At 40.9% G+C, this 23,303-nt stretch overlaps 2 protein-coding genes across 6 annotated transcripts in view; one reads left to right on the top strand and one right to left on the bottom strand.

Annotated features, from left to right (window-relative positions):
• The window catches only part of tm9sf5 (transmembrane 9 superfamily protein member 5), a 64,452-nt gene that overhangs the window by 16,596 nt on the left and 24,553 nt on the right, over nt 1-23,303 (bottom strand). The window lies entirely within an intron of this gene.
• Nucleotides 122-22,046, top strand: arhgef6 (Rac/Cdc42 guanine nucleotide exchange factor (GEF) 6). 3 transcript variants are annotated; one of them, XM_020080030.2, is made up of 22 exons: nt 122-429; nt 1,441-1,524; nt 3,328-3,412; nt 5,826-5,947; nt 6,459-6,663; nt 7,133-7,185; nt 7,693-7,787; nt 8,037-8,132; nt 8,691-8,813; nt 10,012-10,150; nt 10,593-10,652; nt 12,300-12,446; nt 13,624-13,710; nt 13,979-14,060; nt 14,758-14,873; nt 15,102-15,281; nt 16,411-16,431; nt 17,757-17,853; nt 18,572-18,658; nt 18,783-18,882; nt 19,198-19,252; nt 19,474-22,046. In XM_020080030.2, the coding sequence occupies exons 1-22, from the start codon at nt 265-267 to the stop codon at nt 19,600-19,602; spliced, it is 2,328 nt and encodes a 775-aa protein (XP_019935589.2). In that variant the 5' UTR covers nt 122-264; the 3' UTR covers nt 19,603-22,046. The 3 variants fall into 3 exon arrangements, with proteins under 3 accessions (XP_019935589.2, XP_019935597.2, XP_019935606.2); XM_020080047.2 differs by lacking the exon at nt 122-429 and adding an exon at nt 988-1,326; XM_020080038.2 differs by lacking the exon at nt 16,411-16,431.

Consider the following 23,303-nt stretch of genomic DNA (forward strand, 5'->3'; position numbering starts at 1 on the left):
TGTCAGCATGTGGTTCTCTGCAGAGGAAAACTCTCCAGTATATTGTTGAGGTGCCTATTTGCCAGTAGGGGTGATCATCAGTTCGGAGTGTAGAAACACCGTCCTTCCCCCACCTCCTTTTTTTTTTTTTTTTTACTTGTGGCAGAAGTGCGGATGTGAGTTGCACATTGATACGGAACAGGCCGCCACTTTTGTCGTTGTTCTGTCCATATATTTTCGTGTTTAGCCATGCGTGCACACGGGCGATGATCATTTTGTGGAGCCATGAATCCAGAGGAGCAGACGGTAACGTGGTTGATCTCGCTGGGAGTGCTCAGCTCGCCCAAAAAGAACATAGCGGACCCGGAGGAGTTTCTGAAAAGCTCGCTGAGGGATGGGGTCGTCCTGTGCAAGCTCACCGAGCGGCTCGTACCTGGCTTCACCCCCAAGGTGAGTGGGAACTTAAAAAAGCCAGTGGGACTGAGCTCTTGTTTGCGGAAGAAAAGGAGGAAGGGAGGGGTGGTTGTTTGATGCAAGTGATACCGACATAACTTCTCCCTGCTGCGGGCCTGGCGGTCATGCAGCTCGGGATAAGTCTTGTGTTCGGAGCTCCGTGCATCGAACTGCAGCGGCATTTCGGCGGGGTTTCAAGGCGTGCTTTCCCGCGGAGCTCACGGACAATGTTCCGCATTCTTGACACGAGTGAGTCGGAGTGAACACCCACCAAACACACGACCCACTCGGGCAGAGAGAGAGCACTCAAACACCGAGGCCGTACCGAGGCGACGGCGGAGGTTTCCGCAACGCTTCTTTCTTTTTAAACCAACTTTTTTCAGTATTGACAAACGCGTTGACAGTGGATCTCAAACACACGTTCTTTATTATTGAGGTGACAAAACTTAATAAGGATAAATAACAGTTGCAAAGATGGTTCGTCACTTCCTCCTCAGATCCCCCTCGGCTCTTCCCGGTGCGAGCAGCTAGCTTAAAAAAAAAACCGGAAGTAGCACGGAACTAGCAACTTCTCCCTTGTGAGGTGTAGCTGTTTACCCTCGTTTGTTGTTCTTTCTATTTCGCATGACACACGACACATTTTGGTTTAATTAAAAGTAGTGGGAGTAGAACCAGCGTGTTAATTTCCCACGTCCATTGATGGGGGTGCTTTTATTTTGAAAGTTTGAGAAGTGAGCGGATGTTTTGCTCTAAGTTGCAGCTTTGACGTGTCTGCGCTGTTAATGGTTGTGTGTTGCACGAAGGAGACGCAGGAAGAACCGCAGTTATTCTCTGAGACTGCAGGTCTCCACGTTTGGATCATCGCAGCAGTGTTGTTTTATATTTTCTCTGTGTGTAAGTGAATTAACAGCAGCATTTTCTTAACTCGTAGTGTCAGATAAGAGCTTGTGTCAGATCCCTATCTCTCCTTTCCTTATTTGTTTATATATTTATGTCGTGTGTGTTCAGTATTGCCAGGATCCGAGAACTGAAGCCGACTGCCTCTCCAACATCAGGGAGTTTCTCAGAGGATGCTCGTCCTTGAAAGTGGAGGTAAGAGTTTCCTGTCAAGTTTTCAAACCCACGACGTTGTGATCTGTGTCCCTGACCGTGATCTCCTTACTGCAGTTCACAGAGGACACTTCATCACACTGTCTGCTGGTTGTGTGATCTGCTTAACTGACATATGTTTTCTTTCACACGTCCCTGTGGAGTGAGCCATATTAACAACTGTCTGAGGGAAGCGTCTGTTTTCAAATTGACAACTTTCAACTGTGTTTACTTCCTTATCAATCCCCCCTTACTTTTCATGCTTTTTCTCTTGCTTGTTTTTTGCTGCAAGTTAAAAAAATCCCTGTAACCCGCACTGCTGCCTTATGTTACTTAAACTATGTTCTAATGTTGCAAAGTGTCAAATCATTTGCAGATGTTGGTTTTTTTTTCTCCATCTCTGCACCAGCCTTGCTTCAGACTGGCCACACCGGACAGTCATTTCTCCTCGAGCTTTATAAATAATCTCTTTCTGGTCTTGAATCACATCAGTTGGTTTCTTTAAACGGTATATTGAGTCAGTCTGGCTCACTGTGAAGTCAAGTGGTTCAGTAGTTCTGCCCAGCTGGCTTGTTATGTCTGGGAGGTCCCCTTTGCTTTTATCCATGAACCCTGTCGTAGCCCATAATTAGACCTTTTTTTTTGTGGCCGACCAGTAGCTTGTGGGCAGAGGCTTTTAGAGATCTACTGTCAAATGTATCAGCCAGGGGATGTATGTGGCACTGCAAAAAAGCCCTGCCCATGCTTTGGTCAGTGATGTGATCATGGTTGAAGAACTCTCTCTCTCTCTCTTTCTCTCTCTCTCTCTCTCTCTTTTATTTTTGGCAAAGTGAATTGTGCCCGCTTGTCCTGTGACTACACAAAGAAAGCAGTCATACTATTTTCACTTCTGCTCTGAGATGCAAAAAGAGGAAGCACCAATTACTGCTCAGAATATCTGTTGTGTTATTATTTATGTGCTCCTATTTAACGCACTACTTCAGAGTAACATTTGTAATGTGACTCATCTGAAGCTAATGACCCCAACTACAGTCAAGGTCTCACAGTTATTTCTGATCCAGCTCAATACGATGACGTGAGACCCGTTTACTCCTTCATTTTGTTTCATCAGTGCGAATGGATTTTTCCAGGCTGTTCCGCTTTTAATACCACTGGTAAGCATTAAAGCATTATGCAAAGCGCTAACAAATCTTTCTCACTGTTTCTTTTACATGATGGAAAAACACGCTGAGTAAAAATATGGTAAATCAAAGAAGTACTGGTCACACTTACTTTAAGTCTGAATGAGGTCATACACGACTCCTGACCAAGGCTGTTCCACTCAAACTCTATATTTAAGATGTTTTATTTAAAATGTGAAACTGAATCTGCTGGAGGAAAGAGGATAGCCGTCTGAGACAGAGCGAGCAGCGTGAGATTGGGAGTGCGCGCTCGTTTACGAATCACAAATGAGTCTGGCACTGTCTGTTTGAATACAAACTGCTAAGTCACAAAATATGGGTCGTGCGCAACATGTCAGTTTTTATCTCTGTCTTGTATGCTTTTTTTTTCAAATCCCTATGTGCTCTTCATAGTGTGTGTGTGTTGTTTGTGCTGCAGCCTCTCCCTCCCTCCCCTCTCTCTCTTCATCTGTGTGCACTTACCAAGCATTAATGCTCAGATCAGTGCAATCAGTAGAAAAAGTTCCAATTATGACTTTCTATTCTTTCACATCTGATGGATTCCAGGTTCTATGAACACACGGTTTGGGGATTTTTTAAAAATCTTTTGTTCTGAAAGCATCCTCTCTGTTCCTTTTTCATCCAGGGGTTTGAACCAGAGTGGTTATACACCGGCGAGAACTTTGGCAAAGTCCTGACCACTTTGCTGGCAGTCAACTTTGCCACACAAGGTAAGAGTCTTTCTCTGTGTTTCCTTCCCCCTATAGTGGGGACTGCTGGGTAATATTTATATGATTTTTTTTTTTTTTTTTAGCTTTTACATCACAGCATCCTGATGCATGAAAGAAGTCCAAGTCTGCATATCATAAATAAATGCTTCTTGAGGATTTCCCCAGTATACATCGCTTCATATTAGCAGTGGCCAGCAGATGCTTTGTGCTTCATATCTTTTTTTACTCTTTCAGTGCAGCTCTTCTGTTTTACCCATGGGCAGCTGGCATGGCAGTGTGTGTTTGCATCATGCTGGGTGCCATATTTACTCATGTGCATCCATATCCTTCATGCACCATGGATGATATCCTTCTTTGTTGGCTGATTATTTTTGGTACATTGAAATTAAGCTCCAGTATGATGCAAAATCCTCAGTGTGGCTGAATACACACACTACAGCAGCGGTTTAGGGCTAATTGCTCTAGAACCCAGGTTTTGTAGCAGTAAAGAGGTAAAAACCAGTCCCCCTCTCTTGTTGCCTGAGAACCAGAACCTTTTAGACCAGTCTGCCATCTCTGCACGATTTAGAACGAATGTATGTTCCAGGCTATTTGAGAACATTGTGTTTATGACATTCCTGCATATATGCAGATATATATAAATATACATATATGACTGACAGTAAGGATTGGAGCCTGATATTTATTTTCATGGTTGATTATTATATTATTATTCTAATGTCAGAGCACTGTGAAATTAGGCAGCTTAGAAGTTTCCCAGATTCAGAAGTGATGTTTTCAAATAGCATATTACCCAAATATTCAGTTAAGAGTTATGTAAAACAAACAAAGACACAACGTCCTCATGATCTAGAAACTATTGGCTGTAAAGGTCTGTTATCTTTGTTTGATGAATTTCAATTTTCAGTTTTTTGACCCATTGATTAAAAGGTTAATTGTTTCTATAATACCTGACGTGACCTGCCGCACCTCCCTTTTGTGATATTTTACACTCGCTGTCACTTTGTTAATATATGATCAATCTCTGGAGTGCACATAAATGGAAGGGTTGATGCACGCCACCTTGTGAGATGTGGATCAGAAGCCTCTGCCGGTGCTGGGGCTCTGCTTGATATGCAAATCCGTTATAGGCTGGCCAGTGGCCATGCCTAGCAGCTGTTCTCTCATCTTCAGAGGTGAACTTGATTTGAAGTGGATTAGTCACAAGTTACTTGATATAATCAAACAAAAGAGGCCTCTGTGTTTTTACTCATGATCCTCCAAGCCTTGCCTCTTCCCTTCCTCATGAGTTTCAGTTCGAGGTATTAATGTTTGTTCAGGGTAAATACTTTGAACAATGCCGGCATACAGATATGACAATGTTCGCCACAGAGCGCTCAACTAATAAAAGGGCTTTTTGGGATCCTGTGTGTGTGTGTGGAGGGAGTGGCATGTGGGATCCATGAGTTCCACCAGTATATGTGGACTATCCCGCTGCCTTAAGTGTTATTTTCATCATATCAGTTCTACCTCAGTGTGATGCACCCTGACGTCTCAGCATATGGAAAACAGTAGGGAATCTCCAGCATTTTTCCATCTAAACATACATGACATAAATTCCACAACACGAGCTGATTAAACGACAGAAAGCGTTACCATAGCACATGTTACTGCCCCCAAGGAAAAGTGCACTTAAGCTTATGTCAATTTTATAGTTTCTGAGTTGAACTCCGTATTTAATCTTAATTAAGAGGAGACTAATGATCCACGCTCATTATTTTTTGATCCTTCTGTAATTTGCAGTAGGAGTAGACGGTAGACCTAATGCTAGCATCAAGTTGAAACTTGAGAGGGAGTCATCAGGGAGTGTGTTTCTGCTTTTCAGCCTGTGTGCGGCTGCGTGGCTGTCATGTGTCACTTTTCAATTGAGCGCTGGGAAGAAAATTACAACCCCTGTCAGAGCGTTTCAAGGATTGCACTCACTGCAGAACAGCTGGCAACGACTGAACCTAAATCACTGCTGCAGTGGCTCAGTGATGACACTGTGGAGGCTTTGGCTGTCTATAATGTAAATCACCTAGTAGACTGTATATCTTATAGGAGAGGTTTGTAGGATATATGTTTGAATTAGTCAGAAGGAACGTATTTGCTGCACTGTACGATCACTTAGACATACTTATATTATGATGTATAAACTTAAAAGTTCCTTCTCCCCTTTTCCAGCTGCTTACTCGTGTTGGATCAGTGCAACAGTTTTATTTAAATCAGATTGTTCTGACATTGTAAATGTGTTTACACATGTTCACTGTCCTGTGGTTGTGCAGAGCAATGGACCATACTCACATGAATTATCATCAAGTATGTGTACCTGTGTCAACACGATTACAACCGAAATAACGGAGGCTCCATGTTTCCTCTGTGTGTTTGTCCATAGACTGTGCTGCAGAGAGGTCATGTCCACAGTCCGGTGCCCATTCTCCTAGTCAGTCGACGTCTTCACACACATTCTCCTCTGCCAAATCCAAAGGCTCCCTGCGCAGACAATCTAAATCAGTGGTATGGTCTCTTCTATACGTGTCTACATTTTCTGTCCACTGCTCACTTAATGTGCTCGAAACTGTTCAATCCAAGTTCGACTTTCTTAATTTTTACATTGGATTTGTCAGGTCATTTGATATGTTTTACCCCACATTTAATTCACTTACACAACTAGAATGGCTCAGTAGAGCGCATACCGCCGCCAAAAAATGTTATGTGTTTTTTCTTGTCCCATGTCCGATTCTCCACCAAGTTTCCTGGAAAAATGTGCATTAGTTCTTGCATAAGCCTTCAAATAAACAAATAAATAGACAGGGGTGAAAACATAACTGCTGTGGCGGAGGTAATGAAGATAATTATATCAACAGAAGCACAAACATAACCCGAGCCTTATTTAAAAGAAACAAGTTCAATCTGGGGAGTTTATGTTTTTAATTGCCCTGCACAGCTTATATGTAGACGCATAAAGATATTTTTGTTGTTATGCCCTGTGACATTTGTCTTTGTGACGCTGACGTCTCTTTAACAGGAGATGTCGGAGAACGGCGGAGGGGGGCAGCAGATGGTGAGGGCCCGCTACAACTTCAAACAGAACAACGAGGATGAGCTGTCATTCAATAAAGGTGAAATGATCCTGGTGACACGGCAGGAGGAGGGAGGATGGTGGGAAGGCACACTCAATGGCAGGACGGGCTGGTTCCCCAGTAACTATGTCCGGGAGATCAAACCCTGCGGTGAGTCAGGCCACAGTCGGAACCATTCGTTCCTGAGTGTGGATTTCATTACAAACATTTCTTAGAACAAATGCCATTTTTTGGAAGAGTCGTAGAGTAGCAACAGTATAGAATAATGGTCTTTTGGCATTTTTCTGGCTTTGGAGGAAAGAAGCTGTTTGAAAAAGAGTCTTGTTGCAAAATGAATATACAACTGCATAATGTCTTTGACCTGATTTGTGTTCCAACACAATTAATTAACTAAAAATATAATTGTGTGCAGGAGAGAATATGCCATGGAAATGCTGAGGTCTTGTTAGTCTAAAAAGGGTCTTACTTATTTGTTATGCACCATAAGTCATTTGTGGAGGTCATTAAAGAACTCCTTTCTATATGAGGAGAAAATAATAATTTCAAATTCAATTGTATATTTGAAATGTTTCTGAGGATTTGGTAAGTTCTTACTATTTATTTCTTATCTCCTCTACAGAGAAGCCGGTGTCTCCTAAAGGAACTCAGCTGACCAAGAACTACTACAGTGTGGTGAGTGAAACTTCTGTGCGACGTTTTTCTGGTGCTGTTCTTCATATCAGTTACCTTGAGTGATGTTTTTTCATACAGATCTATGTACAGCTGAAAGGATTTTATTATACACAGTCTATGTGTGGTGGCCAAATTGATGCTTTGCTTGACATTGAAAACTATTGAGTCCATACATTTGACAAAATATAATTTGGTCAGTCAGTGATTTTTCTACTTATTAGACAGTAGAGCAAAATTAAGTGACATCCGGATAGTGATGGATTTTATTTTATATTTGCTTTTCTGTTTGTACAGTTTTCAATAAATAAGTAACTTCTCCATTTGTATTTACTCTGTATTACCTCTGCATCCCTTTTGTTTAATTGACCTAAATAAGAAACAATGGAGTTCTGAGGACTAATAAAGACATGTTCATTATCATTAACTTGTTTAATCTGAATTTGTAAATGCTGTTGTTTTCTTGGAATCTGACAATATTAACCAGACGTTTTTCTGCTGCTTTCTCAGGTGGTACAAGACATCCTGGAACATGAGCGAGAGTTTGTGAAAGAATTACAAACTGTGCTGAGTTGTTACCTCCGACCTTTGCAGGCCAGCGACAAGTAAGAGCAAATAACTCAGAGGGTGATTTATTAATGTGCAAAAGATTTCAAATGAGGAAAACAGAGGACAGTCTGAAACAACAAGAACATCTCCTTTTGTTAACTGGATGATCCAGAATGATTGAATTTCAGTGTCTTAATTATTGCTGCACTTGATATGAAGTTTTCTGAAATATATCTGTACTTTCATCTTAAACCTACTTTCATTGTGCAAGTCCTAGCACTAATACTACATCTGTGTGTATTCAGGCTGAGCAGTGCAGACAGCGCCACCTTGTGTGGAAACCTGGAGGAGATCCTGAACTTCCAGCAGGGACTATGTATTTCTTTGGAGGACTGTACCAAGTAAGTCGAGCTGGGCAAGGACCTTTCATGCAAAGTTTTCTATTTAGATCAGTTATTTTGCATTCTGTCATGTCATTATGTGTTACATGTCAATTTCTACACAGAGCACATACTGTGTTGTACAAAGCACATCATACTTATTTGTATTATCCTTCCTCCCAGACCTCTCTCATAGTCATTTCTTTACAGTACAAATATTAACTTACTGAAATATTGTAATCAAAGTTACCACCTGTGCACAATTTATAAATGTGCATATTATCTGGTGCATTTCCTTCATGCACTTTCAGGGAAACTCCAAAACTAATGAAAACAAATGTCTACCTTGGGGGTGGATGGAAAATATGTTAATACATCTAATGCATCTTGTATAATCAGTAAAAATGTCTTTTGACGGAAAAAAACTCACAGAATATTGGCAGTTTTTCAGCTATGATAAATTATTCAGTGTATCATCAGTGCAAAATTTTCCCTTGGTCACTTTCCTTTTCCTAACTCTTTTCACTTTCTTCACTTTTCCACCTCTCTGACCTTGTCTCTGTTTGTCCGTCCTTGCAGAGTCCCAGAGGGACAGCAGCGAGTGGCGGCCTGCTATTTAAACCTGATGAGTCACATCAAGACTCTGTACCTGGCCTACTGCTCCAGCCACCCGTCAGCTGTCTGCATCCTGACTGACCACAGGTCAGCCCCAGCACACACAACAGCAAAACAGCCATACATTACAATGCCAGGGAGACGTCCTTTCTATGGCATTACAAATGTCAGAGGGGAAAACTGAAATGGACACTGTAGACTTGCCAAAATGTCACTGAAGTTTCAGTCTGAAATGCTGCATTTTTAAAATGGCTTTAGATTGACTTAAATGTCCCTCGTGGTGCTGGATATTAGTTTTAATATGAAAACCCAACATGCCCTTAAACTTTATTTTTCCACTGATGTTTTCCAAATAGTTTTATTTACCTGTGAAAAGTTGACATGGATTATTACTGAGTGACTAGTCTGGCTACCTCATGAGCTACTGATGAGGTGTAGTTCATATTTTTATCCAGAAGGTGTCAGCCTCTCTATCTGTAAATGACCAGGAGGTTAATTGATGTCCCTGTGTGCTAAACGTTTCTGTCTATCCATTTATGATTCGAACGGTCTGATCTAAAGGCAGTGGGACACACTGTCATGGATCTGTGCTGCACAGATCATAGATCATTGTGAAATAGCAGAATGACCAAGGGGCCATTTTAATGAAGTGGTTGTTCAGATTCTACACTGAGATGTGCAAAGCAAGTTGAATTAGAAACAGGAAGAAGCCAACTGTTGACAGGATGTATATAGTTGTGGTTAAAGACAAGCGAGAAGCAGTAGCTGTTGAAGGAGCATTTATTTGTCACATTTACTCAGTGTTACCAGACCTTGATGCTACAGGATACTGCATGACTGAAGGTCTGGATCAAAGAATGTTAGTGCGCTCGCTGAGATGTGAACATGTTGAGGTTTCAAAAACCAAACTGATGACCTAATTTATATTTGCCTGTCAAACTGTGTTAACACCATTACAGTTGCTTGCTATGTGCACCACAGGTATGATACTCTGTCATAGTGTTGGTGCGACACTGAGAAACTTTTTCTCTTTCCAAACCTCATCAGTACGAGGTTTATTTTCCATAAATCAACCCAAATATTAAATGTATCATCAAAACTGTCATGTTAAAAGGAAAAAACTTCAGTACACTGTTTATTGACCTGTTGCCATGCCAAGATGCATTTTTTTTTCTTATTTTTAAGTTACATGAGGACAAACTGCAGCTTTGTCTATATTTAAACTGAAAGGTATGTCTTTCATTTACATCGTTTTACTATTTATACGTGTGTGTGTGTTTTACAGTGAAGAACTAGACAAGTTCATGGAGAGCCAGGGAGCCACTGCTCCGGGGATCCTGACCCTGACCTCCAGCCTCAGTAAGGCCTTCATGAGGCTCGACAAATACCCGACCCTGCTGCAGGAGCTGGAGAGACACGTGGAGGTACAGCAAGACATGTCTAAATTCATACTGAAATAATATTTAATATTACTTCATAGATAAATAAAGAATTAAAATGAATACTGAAAAGTGTTTATATATCTGTACTCTACAGTACATTTTACAGTTCATTCAAATTCTGTTGACTTGATTAACCTCCGATAACTAAATGTCTGCTGAAATCTGATAACGTATATTAATGGGAAGTACAAATGAACGAGTCTTTCTCCCCCCCATTTCCGTCTTCCTTTTTATACCACAATTGCTCATGTAGTTCATTCATACTTGTACATAGTCAGAGCATCCTGAGGTCCAGGGAACAACTCCTGTGTCAGAGGACTGTCCACACCTGGTTCTAGGCTTCATTATTTTTTTAATTGCCAATTTTCAAGCGCTAAACAAATCTGCTGCATTTGATTTGATGTGTTGCTTGTTTCCACTGCAGGAAGCCCACCCAGACTACACCGACATCGTGAAGGCGACGGCAGTATTCAGGAGCCTTGTGGTAAGTCTGGTAATCCAGAGATCTATTCTTGCTTTAAACTGGATTTAAACTAAATAATCAATCTTTGTTCATCTCCACCAAAGATTAGGCTTCCTCTTTTTTATCAGTGCACAACAATCCTTACATAAACAACCTGAAAGCTGCTCATGTCAATTCTCAATTACTGGAGAGTACGTCTTCTTGATTTTTTGTTTTTGTTCAATCATTCACTTGTTGATTCATTTATTTTCTCAATAAAATCCATGAAATAGCTGTGTCAAAGGTTAAAGTGAAGCCGTAATAACACTGCTTGTTCAATTTATGCTGTTCTCCGATCAGAAGTAATCATTAAAGAACTAAAGAATTCAGTTCAGTCCTATGAGTTTCTTTTTCTTTTATTGACAATTTTATTGTCACTTTCACTGTCAGTCATGCGACAGACAGTGAAATATAACCTAGCACCTCACAGCCCTGTCTCAGCCTTTGCGCTGCTGCATGTTGGGTGATAATGTTCTTACCCACTGAGTGGGTGTGAACGGAAATGCCATCTCAGAAGAGTAGAAAAGGGCAACTGCATTGTACCTGAGAGAACCTTAATTCTGATGTACAGTTTCCCTTATAGAACTCTTGAGTCTGTGTAAGACCAGATGAGGTGACTCACACATGTTTCTTCCGCAGGGCTGCAGAGGAAAAGGGGGGGGGGGGTGCACAATTCTGACAATTGTAATTCATAAGTCTAGTCGTGTGTGTTTTGAATGTGTGGTTGGGTGGGCAGGCTCTGAGAAATGCTAGTTACGTCTGCAGTACCATGTCTGCTTTTTTCTATACTGCAAAGTGGAAAATAGATGATGTTGCATTATATTTGTTTCTGCTTGAACAGGGAGAACCCCTGTCGAGCACCTGAAGATTTACTAGTTGGTGTTGCAGGTTACTCCTTGTAACTCTGACAATTAATTTAAAAGAAACACATCATCATTAATTCCAAAGCCATATATCCTTAATGGAAAGTCCTTTGAGGGAAATCCTCTGCTGCTCATTAGTCAGTATTCCTAAAAGGAAAGAAACCACATTGTTTGCATCTCATTTTTGACATTATGTGACTAAAACTCCCCAATTCCAGAAATCTGTAAATAGATAGATTGATAGATAGACATACTTTATTTATCCCCGAGGGGAAATTCTTGTGTTCAAGCAGTAAAGACATGTGCAAGTTCAAGTTCTTTTTTACATATAAACAGCATACATGTAGGATGGTAGTTGAGTTGTTCAGACAGAGCTCAGTTGAGGCAAAGTTAAAACAGAGGAGACTGGGTTGACTGTTTCAGTAATCAAGAAGCATAAAAACATAAAAAAGTGCAAAGAGTAGAAGTGGTACAGTGATAAAGTGATAAAACAGTAGTAAGTGATACAGTGATGTGAAAAAGAGATTAGCTACTATATACAATCTGCAAGAATAAGAGTTACTGATACCAAATACCAGTCATTATAAATAGCAGCAAATATATTAAATAAATATACCATGCAGATGGGAATAGGAGACTAATGTACACATGCTGTGCAAATATATCTGTCCAGAGCAGCCCTGTGCATTCAACACTTTCAGTGAACTTTTAAATCATTTGTCATCTTCATAGACTGATATATATGTTTGTGTGTGTTGGTGTTTAGACGCAGTGCCAGGAGCTTCGGAAGCGCAAGAACCTGGAGCTCCAGATCTTGTCAGAGCCTGTGCGGGGCTGGGAGGGAGACGCCATGAAGAGCCTGGGCCACGTAGCCTACATGTCCCAGGTTCATGTGAAAAATGGGTCCAGTGAGGTGAGAGAGATGTGCCAGGTTTGACGCAGCTCAAATCAACCAGAACTAACATCAATTGTCATTCTAATTGTTAGGAATTGGCTGTCTAAGGCAAATGTGAGTAAGAGTCCCACAGGTTTGTTCAGTCAAAGAGGATAGAAAAGGAAAAGTGTTACAGGTTTTATTGCATTTCTCAGCACAAACTGTCTCAGAGTGCACAGACAGGACTGAAAGAATGACTTCTGTGTGTCTGATTTAAAAAAATAAAAAATAAAAGTAAAAAATACAGATCCATGAATTCTTCCATCTAAAACACACGGTACACCTTCAGTGTAACCTTTTTTTAAATTACCACATTTTTAATGTGTGATTTAATTGAGGTGATTGACTTGAGTCATTCATCAGCAAATCTGCACTACCAGCATGTTTTGTATCGGATCTTTATTTTTAGCGTTTTCTGCTAGAATGAGTCTGAATGTGGTGTTAGATGCAGGTAAACAAGCAGAGGAGGTGTGAAAAACACGTTGAGGAGAAGCACAAAGTTTTTGCTTATGCAAAGTCTCACTGTTAGGGGTGAATCACTGCAGTTTCTCCATTTCCTGAAACATGAAACTTTAATCATCATCTAAATGTGTTCCCACAGTCCACCTCATTTGCTGGCGTTAAAACAGAAACAAGGGTTTTCCACAGACACGACTGAAGAACCTGCTCCTTCTTTGTGTGGTGTCTGTGTAGGAGTTGGCTTTTATTTGATGGTTGGAAGAAACATGCTTTTGTATTCACTTTCTTTTTATCAGTGCCAACCAATTTCCAACCACCATACCAGTCACCATATTTAAGATTAAGATCTTAAATTTGTTTTACAACTTCACCTTTTCATCCGCTCAACCTTTTTTCCATTCATATAAAGAGCAACGGCTTTGCCAAACCTGTATCTAGTTGCTAACCTGAGCTACATTATGCTAGGGTCAGCTATAATGATAGCTTTGCTGTTAGTAGGTGCAAATTAAACTGGTACGCACATTATTTTTTTACCAGCAACATCATGAACGTTTAAAGCTGCCGCCACCCTCCTTTGCGTGCCAATATACGAAAACTGGACATCATGAAAAACCGTTGTTTAACCAGAGAGCTAACTGTTGCCACTCATGTGTGCATGAGCTCATCAATCAAATCTTTTTTTGTTTCTCTTTTACAGGAGAAAGAGGAGCGCTATTTAATGCTTTTTCCTAATATGTTGGTCATGCTCTCCGCCAGTCCCCGAATGAGTGGATTTATTTATCAGGTGAGCTGCAGCATGTGTTTCCATTATTAATAGAAAGGAAAACTTAAAAGAAACTTTATGTGTGACCTCTGGTGGATGCTCACCATCTGCTGGGTTTAATAGCAACATTTACTATTTAACAAATCCAAAAATTCAAGGTTCATGTAAGAATATGCATATTTTTGGATGTAATCCTACTAATTACATGCATTTCAGCCTATATCAACATATCGTGGCCTCCGTGTATGACATGGTGTCTCATTTCCTCCCCTTTGTTTGTTCCATTCAGGGAAGACTGCCGCTGACGGGCACCACTGTGACGAGACATGCCGAGGATGCGGACAATGCTCACTTTGCCTTTGACATCACAGGTTTGAATCTGAAACTCCTCTCCCTCAGTTTGTGGAAACAGCAGTAATACATAATGATAATATATGATAATGAGCTGATCTTGAACAGCTTTGGGAATGTGTCTTCAAAACTCACAAGTTCTCACAGTTGTAGCTCAAATCACGGCTAACTAGAGCTATTTTCAGACGTTCAGCTTTGCACCTTCTCTGGAGTTTGTCTTTCACATATGAAGAAGGCAGCAGGAGATTTTCAGGGTCCGACACATTCACAACAACAGGGTAGTAGAATGTGCAGTTTACTGTTGAACTCATGTTTTCTTTGTTTACAGCACATTTACATCGGCATCTGTTCTTATCACCAAATGCTCTTGAATCTAAATCAGTTTCCAAGTTGACATCCTCAGCTGCATATTCTACCCCATCTTTATTTATTTATTTATTTCCGGTTTTGTGTGCGTTGCGTGTTAGAAATGCCATCAACACACCCGAATGCTTGCTGTGAATTTATCTAGGGATAATTCTTCTGTATTGTCACATCGGCTCACTCGGATATTTGTCGGAGAATTTCCAAGAAATGTCTGCAGTAGCTGACTCTTCGAGCTCCAAATGCCACCTGCGTAATGTGGGGTTTGTATGTGTTGTTTCTTGTCAGCTTTTTGTAACTTTCACTGAAGTCTGTCTATGTGTGTTTGTGCGTGGGTTTGTGTGTGTATTACAGGAAGCATGATTGATCGAATTACCGTGCTCTGCAGTAGCCCCCAGGAGTTGCAGGAGTGGCTGGAGCACCTTCAGCCCTTTACCAAAGGAGGCAGCCCTGTGGGCACCATTGCAAAGGTTAGAACGCACACACATGCATGCAGGCACACACAAACACCCACACACCCACACATACAGCATAGAGTCAAAACTGTAGTGAAACTGAACCATACACAAATGTGAAAAACCACTGAGTATTTTCTCACCTCGTCATGACGAACATTACTTTCACACTTTCTTTGTACAGACAGCATTTTCAATTGTCATGCACTTGCTTCTCTTCTTTCCTTTAATTGTTGCATACAGACTGTGGAAGGAAAGCCACTGAGCATTGTCGGTACCCCAACTCACCTGTCCCACCTGGGCAGCCTCAGCGCCATCAGTCGTGGCCCCCTGGAACCACCAAAGATCAGCAAACCATGGTCGCTTAGCTGCCTTCGCCCCGCGCCTCCCCTCAAACCCTCTGCTGCACTGGGCTACAAAGAGGTAGGAGTCAGAAAGCTGTACAAACAAAACCACACTTGCTGGATATGCATCTACGGTAAGCAGTCCTGCATTGAACTGTTACCGAAACCAAAAGAAGTGTCCTCACCCACGTTCCCCTCTGTCCGCTTTTCTATCTCTATTTGGATTCAGACCTCCAGGCGTCTGTTTTACACAAAGATCTTCACCAATCAAGTGAAAGTCCCACACACACCCTTTAATACATTAAAATGACTGATATCGGCCTCTGATCAGAAGTATAAGATACAAGTGCTCCAGATAAATGAGGTTGCGGCTCTTGAAATCGTGAACTGTACTGTGCTGTGATGCAAACAGGAAAACCCACATTTAAATTAGTTTTCTGAAGAATTTGTGGGCCAGAAAGGAGCAGCAAACAGTTTCGTTATTGTTAATGTTATTATTATTGTTGAGTAGTAGATAGAGTCAGAGTTCTGCATGGGTCCATATTTGCAAACTGGCTGAACCATGTTAATTTAATGTTTTACGCGAGTAACCAACCCAAACTGTTGAAACGTCCATGTGTGTCTAAAACACAGCAGGTTATGCTGTAGTTCTCAGGAAGTTAATTCCAGTAACAGCAGAATTTTCTGGGTCTGACACTGTGTGAACCTCCAGTTACCATCTTCTTGTGTTGGATGTGTGTTGACGGCCACTCTGAAGCGCATGTGGGAAGCTGACGCTTTCCTTCTTAGTCAGCAATAAAAACTTTCTATCATGAAGAACGCCCACAGGTTGGTCATGCGTTGGATACACAGCATATTTACAGTGTCTGTACCTTTTAGACACTAAATAAACATATTCTTCTTCTCCCACTGGGAGAATAAAACAGGTTTGCGGCTCGCTGGGTCTTTTTCGCTGCCCCGCAGAGATCACATGCATAGTCCTCTGAATGCATGACCTTCTTGCTGCTCACCATTTCTCCAGATTAATTTTTTTAATGCCTTTTTTTTAAACATGTAATCATCACCCTATACTAAATAGACAAACAGTAGGTGAACTGCAGAGGGGGTGTAAAAATGTTCACCACCAACTCTCTATCACATCTGTCTCTCATCGTATTTTTCATGCACATTTCCTCTTTTTCTCTCTTTCTCCATCTTGCCTTCTGTAGAGGATGTCTTATATCATGAAGGTAAGGTTAGAACACACTCTGTTTCTATCTCTGTGTGTCTCTGTGTGTGTCTGTGTGTGTGTTATCCCCAGTGTTGAGCCGGTATGCCATCGCTCTGTGTGCTTCACTCCTCCCTCATAGTCATCTTGTTGGTTTCCTGTTTTCTGTGGCTCTGCGTGTCTGCCTTTTCCTCCCTCTCTCTCTCCCTCTCCCCCTCTCTCTCTCTCTGAGTCAAAGAACTACTCACCAAAAAAAAATCTGATGCTAAAGTGTTGTAATTCTTTCTCGGGTACTATTTTTGGAAATGTGGGTACAGAGTACAATGTACAGTCAAATGTCATTCAGCCCCAACTGTTACTTGCAAATGAATCACATTTGAATAATCAGGAGCCTGAAAATGCTGTCAAAGCTGTTTCTCGAAAACTTTCCCATCCATAATGGTCTGCAGTTTTATCAGACATTGCAACAATGTATAAATCCATCATTCGCCCAATGGCTTTAAACAAAACTCCAAACTCCTTGTTTATGTTAGCATGTGAATTTCTTCAAATTAAGTAATTCAGCTCCACAGTGATGTAGATATCACAGACCATGAGCTCTCTACTACTCCTCTATTCCAAGCAATTAGATGACTAACCAATCTTTGCTCCAAAATGGCAGCATGAACCTGACACACCACCGTGCTCCACTGGCCCAACCACTGTGACACAGGCCTCAGAAAACCAAGCCTAATAAGGAAAGATCCTCAGATCCTCTGTTCAGCTGAATTAACGTGACGCCCTTCAAAGCTTCTAAAGAAAATGATTCTGTCAGTTACTTCTGATCTGTGGTCGAGGATGCACCATGAATGGGTTTACTACCTGTTTCGCTCTGTTACGTCTTTTTCCTAGTGACATCATGTAAAGTTTAATAAGAATATAGATTTGGTATAAGTTAAGGCACAAGGCAGCATCTTGACTTCCTTGCCTGGCTTTGACAGCAGATGTTATTTGACATGATAAGTGCCTTGGAAAAAGAAGTGGTATTAGTTTTTATCAGATTTTTGTTTTTCTTCATGCTTTTGCTTTTCGTCAGGTAGGATTCATATCAGCACAGATGGATTAGATGAGTGCTTCGTTCAGTCATCACCACATGCTTGCTGCCTTGTTCGTTGATGGTATTTTGTTCTTTGATGTTGTTCGTTCATTAGGGACACGCGTCCCTGTGAGCTTGCATTCTGTTTGGTTTGAAGTCTTGGCTTTACAGGTGTGTAGCGGTGTGTGTGTGTGTGTGTGTGTCTGTGTGTGTACACGTGTGTGTGTGTGTGTGTGTGTTTTAAGACTAAATTGAATGTTGCACTCCCCCAGGACTCCAGCAAGAGCCCGCGGCCCATGAAGAAGTTCCTGCCAGGCAACAGGAAGAAAGAGCGGAAGCACTCAGACGACGAGGTTCAAATAAGGAAAAGTATGAGTTTTATCTTTTACAATTATATGGAGGTTTATAGAAACTTCCTAAAACAGGCTTATATTGCCTTATGAATAGATTTTTTGTTCTTGTGTGGTTTAATGCTCTTGTGGTATTTTCGTCCATCAAGGACGTTATGTTTTTGCCCCTGTCCAGCATTTGATTGGTTGGTTTGTCAACCAACTAACACACACACTGGATTTCCACACGTAGGACTGTTTTTCACTTTTGTTAACTTTGTCTTGCATTTGTGAATAATAATTGTGGATTTTGGTGAAAAAAATCTGGTATATTTTGAGGACTGATGTCTGTGAGTGTGGGAAATTCAGTGCGGATGAACTTTTAAGATGACTGTTCTTGGTGGAGAAATACGCTTGATTATTAATAGAAATTATTTTGATTTCTACAGTTGTTTGATATCGACACTTTGAAATTAAACCTCGAACAGAAGTAAGTTGAGCTTTCGATATCGCAGGCGTCAGCTTGGTCAGTGCAACAAACGCTAATTCAAGTGTTGGGTAGATCAGCTGTGTCATCTTGGAAATCCATAGTCTAGACCTGAGGCCCCTGTTTACATAAATAATATAGAGGACGGTGCACATTGTAATCTTATGTTTACTGCACCAGTACAATGTGTGAAATTTGACACCTCCGCCAAAGGTGTTATGTTTTCATTGGTGGTCGTCAGTGTTTATGATTCATCATCTGCTTTTGTCAGGCACGGCTGCTCTGGAGGAGGATGCTCAGATCCTGAGGGTGATTGAGGCATATTGCACAGGAGCCAGCCTGCACCAGACCACCACAGGTGTGTGTGTGTGTGTGTGTGTGACAAATTGTTTCTTTAATGCCTCTTTATACAGCACGTCCATAGCAACTAATATAGACATGTGTTAACACATTCCCTTTAATTTGTCTGTGTTTATATGCAGCGGTGCGGAAAGAGTGCATCCCTCAGGTGCTCCTACCAGAGGAGGAGAAGATCATTGTGGAGGAGATGAAGAGCAATGGGCAGACGGTCATTGAGGAAAAGTAAGCATTATTATTACTTTGAAAAATAGGCTGTCATTTACTTGTTGTACTAACAGCGACAAAAACTGATTCGTCATTGGTCGAATTTGGATCCTAATTGTCTCTGTAATTAGATTCAGAAATATGATATTGATCCAACTTTGGTTATCAGGGCCTGGATCTTTTCTCAGGATGACCTCGGCTCAGAAGCCAGTGTAACCTTCATGTTCAAATGTGTTGCCATATAATGACATTACTACCTGCTTATTTATTGGGCAGCTAAAAATAAATCTGGATATTTTCCTTCACCCCTCACTGTGTGTTTGTTTGTTTCAGGAGCCTGGTTGATGCTGTGTATGCTTTAAAGGATGAGGTTCATGAACTGAAAAAGGTGAGTTTCAACTAATGATCACAACTTTTCTTGTACTACAGTATATGTTTCCTTCTTTTCCTGCTTTGAGATGTAAAGTCCTTATAGTCGCTTATAAACTGTGTATTAGATGTTCCTATGCTGCTTTTAAATGCTAAACTCTGCCTGTTTATTTGGGTTTCTTGCAACAAGGAACGATTTCGCAGTTTGTTAAATGTTGTAACTGTCTAAATGTTTTACAGGAGAATAAGTGGATGAAGCAGTTTCTGGAGGAGGAGCAGAAATCTCGCAAAGAGCTGGAGCGAGTGGTCCGAAAACTGGCTAAAACTGGCCAGAAGAATGATTGTTCTTGGGATGACGGTGGCCACTGAACGCATCCCTGTGATCATCCTCATTCTAGTGTGCCTGCGTGTGTGTGTGTGTGGGTACCTTTTACTGTGTGTAAGCATGCTTGCAGAGGGACAGGAAGGTGTGCCTGTATATTTGTGAATCTGTCTATGTTGCGTCTCCGTATTTCAATCACACCACAGCAGAGTTGGACTCCCTCTCTGACAATGGCACTTGGAGACTCTTGGCTTCAAGTGCTGGAGCTTAATTTGACGTCATTGTGAAATCCATCTTCCTCATCCAGACCCACTGGATGAGAGATACAAGTACGCTTCCTCCTGAAGCACATCAGCTAAACAAAGACTGGTAAAATGGGATGTTACAAACATACCTCCTCTCGGCTACTGGCACTGTGAACCTGCCCCAGCGAATAGAGCAATTTTGGATGAGGACAAAACAAGTTCTCTGCTGCTTCTCTTGCTTCAGTTGGCAATAGAGTTCTAAGCCATCAAGTCCAATAGGTTTTCTCTTGCATGCACTTCGGTTACCAAGGGGACTTCTTCTTCTTCTTTTTGCATAATGATGTTCTTTGTCCTATTTTATTTGCCACAAGGACCGACTGTGGGGAAATCTATTGACCTTTCATCAGTGTGTGTACTTGGCATTTTTAGACATTCACATTACACATTTCCTGGCTGTTTTTGTGGCGTTTAAAACAAATCAACCAGGTTCAGCTCATTGTCTTAAATTCAGTTGTTTCCAAATGCAGCCCATGACTGTAAATTTAAAAACTGCATGAATGTACAGTGTTTCTGCAGAACAAGTTCTGCATCAGAAATGTGACAAGATATTCAGATATTTAGTCCAAAGCTATCAGGGATGCAGCCGCAGTAAAACAGTAAAGGCGTAACTATGTATTATTTCATATAGAAGAATACACAAATATTGACATAGATGTCTCCCCTACTCTTCTTACTAAAGTATATTCAATCATCATTGTAGTCATTGACATAGCCTGGCTTTATTTTGGATTTTTAAAAAGTATTCTTTATTTATTGCTCACCCAAGCATTTCATTGTGGTGTTAGCCTTGTAGATATAGTTTTGCTGCCTTTTACATCTGTTTGGATTTTGTTTTATATAAACCACACTGATGGATAAAGGCAGAGAATATGTCCTTGTTTTGGCCAAGGGAAAAGAGGATGAGGTTTATTATCACAAAAGAGGAAACACGTTACTTAATGAGTCTGGGGTGACAATTCAAAGGTTTTTTGTTCAGTCTCGTACAGAGCTGACAGAGACAGACTGAGGAAATAAACAGTGACATTCATTCGATGGTCTAGAGTAGAGCCGAACTGTCTAAGTGCCTCCCAAAGGGGTCCTTAAACTTATAACGGAGTTTAAGACCAGACTGGGACTAAATGCATGATTTATTTTGAAAGTGTCAGAGATGGATCATTGTAATATTTTAAGGAGAATGGCTCAAAATCAATGGGCGTATATGGGGTCTGAAATATGAACGGGGCTGTGATTTAAGATGCAGCCTCTCAGTGAGGACCCTCGGCGGTACATTTCCTCATGAGGTTGAGCGTGTGCACTGTCAACACTGTTATCTATTCTCGCAGCGCTGCAGAGCAGCAGTGGATGCTATTGAAATGCAATAAGTGACTGCTTTACTGATTGACCTCTGGGTCAGTCCCAGCATGGGGGGCCAGATTTGGAGAAATTGCAATAATGAATGAATTAACCCAGTTTATTAACCAAAAAAATAGGGCCACAGCATGTGGCTCAGTCACAGTTAGGTTGTTTATTACGTTCAATTTGCCTTTATTTAATCAAGTCTCTTGGTTGATGTTGATTGTTTAAAGATCACTGACAATGTCCCAGTTTTCATTACAAGTCATATAAAATGTTATAATATTGTTAAACTGTACAATCCACGATGGGAATCGGTTTTTTCGCATGCACCTCTTTACCACGAGGTCAGAGCACTGTGTAGGATACAAGGCAGCACTGGTACATCTCTAGCGGAGTTGCTGTCTTGCTCAAGGGCACGAAAGCAAGGTCAGTTCTTACATAGCTGCTGGGACTGATTCAAACCGCTGTTCCTACTCCAACATGCAGATCCTCCTCCGTGCTACACAGACCCTGCTGCCTGTGCAGATGTGTGACTGTCTCATCATATCTTTGCTGTCGAGATTAACATTATTGCTCGTTCTGTATTTTGAATGGTTTTCATTGAGTCTAACATACTGTAGTTTTCAATTCCCGAAAGCCTCATTGAGCACTTACTAGTAGGAAGGGGCTGAACTCCGGTTTTATCTTGTTTGTTTGAAATCACATCTCCAGACCACTGTGTGTAATGTTTTTGAAAAGATGTTCTATGCAATTATTGTTGTTGTTGCAAAGTATTGTTATTGCTTTTTTTTCTAGACACTCTGTTACTTTATGTTTGGTATGGTCATCCTTTTATTAAAAATTTAATATAACGTGGAGTTTAGCATCAATGTCACAAAGTACAAACATTGGAACAACGCTTCAACCACACAGAGTTGGGGTTCGGTTCCCTTTGACATGGAAAACCCGCCTGGTTCTTCCTTTTCCACGCAACATTCAGCAGTTCTGCGCTTCAGGAATTTGTACGTTGTTCAGATTCGATCGCAGGAAACTCTTCACAGGATGGAAGGAGTGACTAGAATAGATGACATCCTGTGAGAGATTATCGCCTCTTCATCTAAACGCACCTCCAAAAATAATTACATTTTCCATTCTCTGCAACTCATCCGAAACACTGCAGGGTTTTTTTTTTTTATAATGTCTGAGTTGCTGACATCAAACTTGCTCTTGCACTGCATTTGACATTTGATGGGTGAGAGGGAGGTAGAACTTTCTTTTATAATTTGTATTTTTTTAACCTAATATTCACCAAGGAGGTTAAAGTTACTTCTAATTAATACCCAGAGGATACGGAAGAGCCAGGAATTAAATAAAAACTGATATTATGATTTTTAACATGTTTCAGCCCCTTCATTTACTGGGAATCCAGAATACTGAGAATCAAGCTGTAGGGCTTAAGGTCTTTTAATATTTATAGGCAGCCATTTATCTAAATTTAATTTTCTACCGTATATAAAAATCAAAAGGCGATGTCACGTAAGGTGAATGTGTGATACAGTGAATCTTAAATCTATAATAATTTGTGTCGCTGTGAGGAATCAAACTGTTCCAGCAGATGATAAAGAAAAATGAAAAGTTAATTGTGATGGATCACCCAATGTCAGAAGTTCCATGAGTTTTTAAACAACTGATTCATACACCACATGGAAATACCACATGCCTGGAAAGAAGGAAAAAATATATTGCAGAAGAAGAAAGTATGTAGCTTATATTTGAGAAACTGTCAGCAGTAAAACACAATACATTCAAATCAGCAGATGTCAACAGTGAAGTAGTTTCACACGTTGGTGTTTGTTGTACCACTGAAAACAATCTGCAGTTTGAGGCCGACAATTTCACACTGATCCGTTTTCATGAGGGTAGTTGTAGGGTAATTTTTAGTGGTAGCCTACGTCTGCAGTGGTCCTGTTTCTTGTGGCACAGCATCATGAGTGGTGCATCTTTTGTGTGGTTTCTTGTGTCCTAGAAAAGTATAACCATACTGGAACAGACTGACTAATGATACTGAGGGAAGGGTTAGGGTTACAGAAAATAAATTAATCAGTTTCATTTCAGAGTGGCCAGTGGAG

The sequence above is a fragment of the Paralichthys olivaceus genome, chromosome 9 (genome assembly GCF_024713975.1).
Source record: "Paralichthys olivaceus isolate ysfri-2021 chromosome 9, ASM2471397v2, whole genome shotgun sequence".
NCBI classification, from domain to species: domain Eukaryota; kingdom Metazoa; phylum Chordata; class Actinopteri; order Pleuronectiformes; family Paralichthyidae; genus Paralichthys; species Paralichthys olivaceus.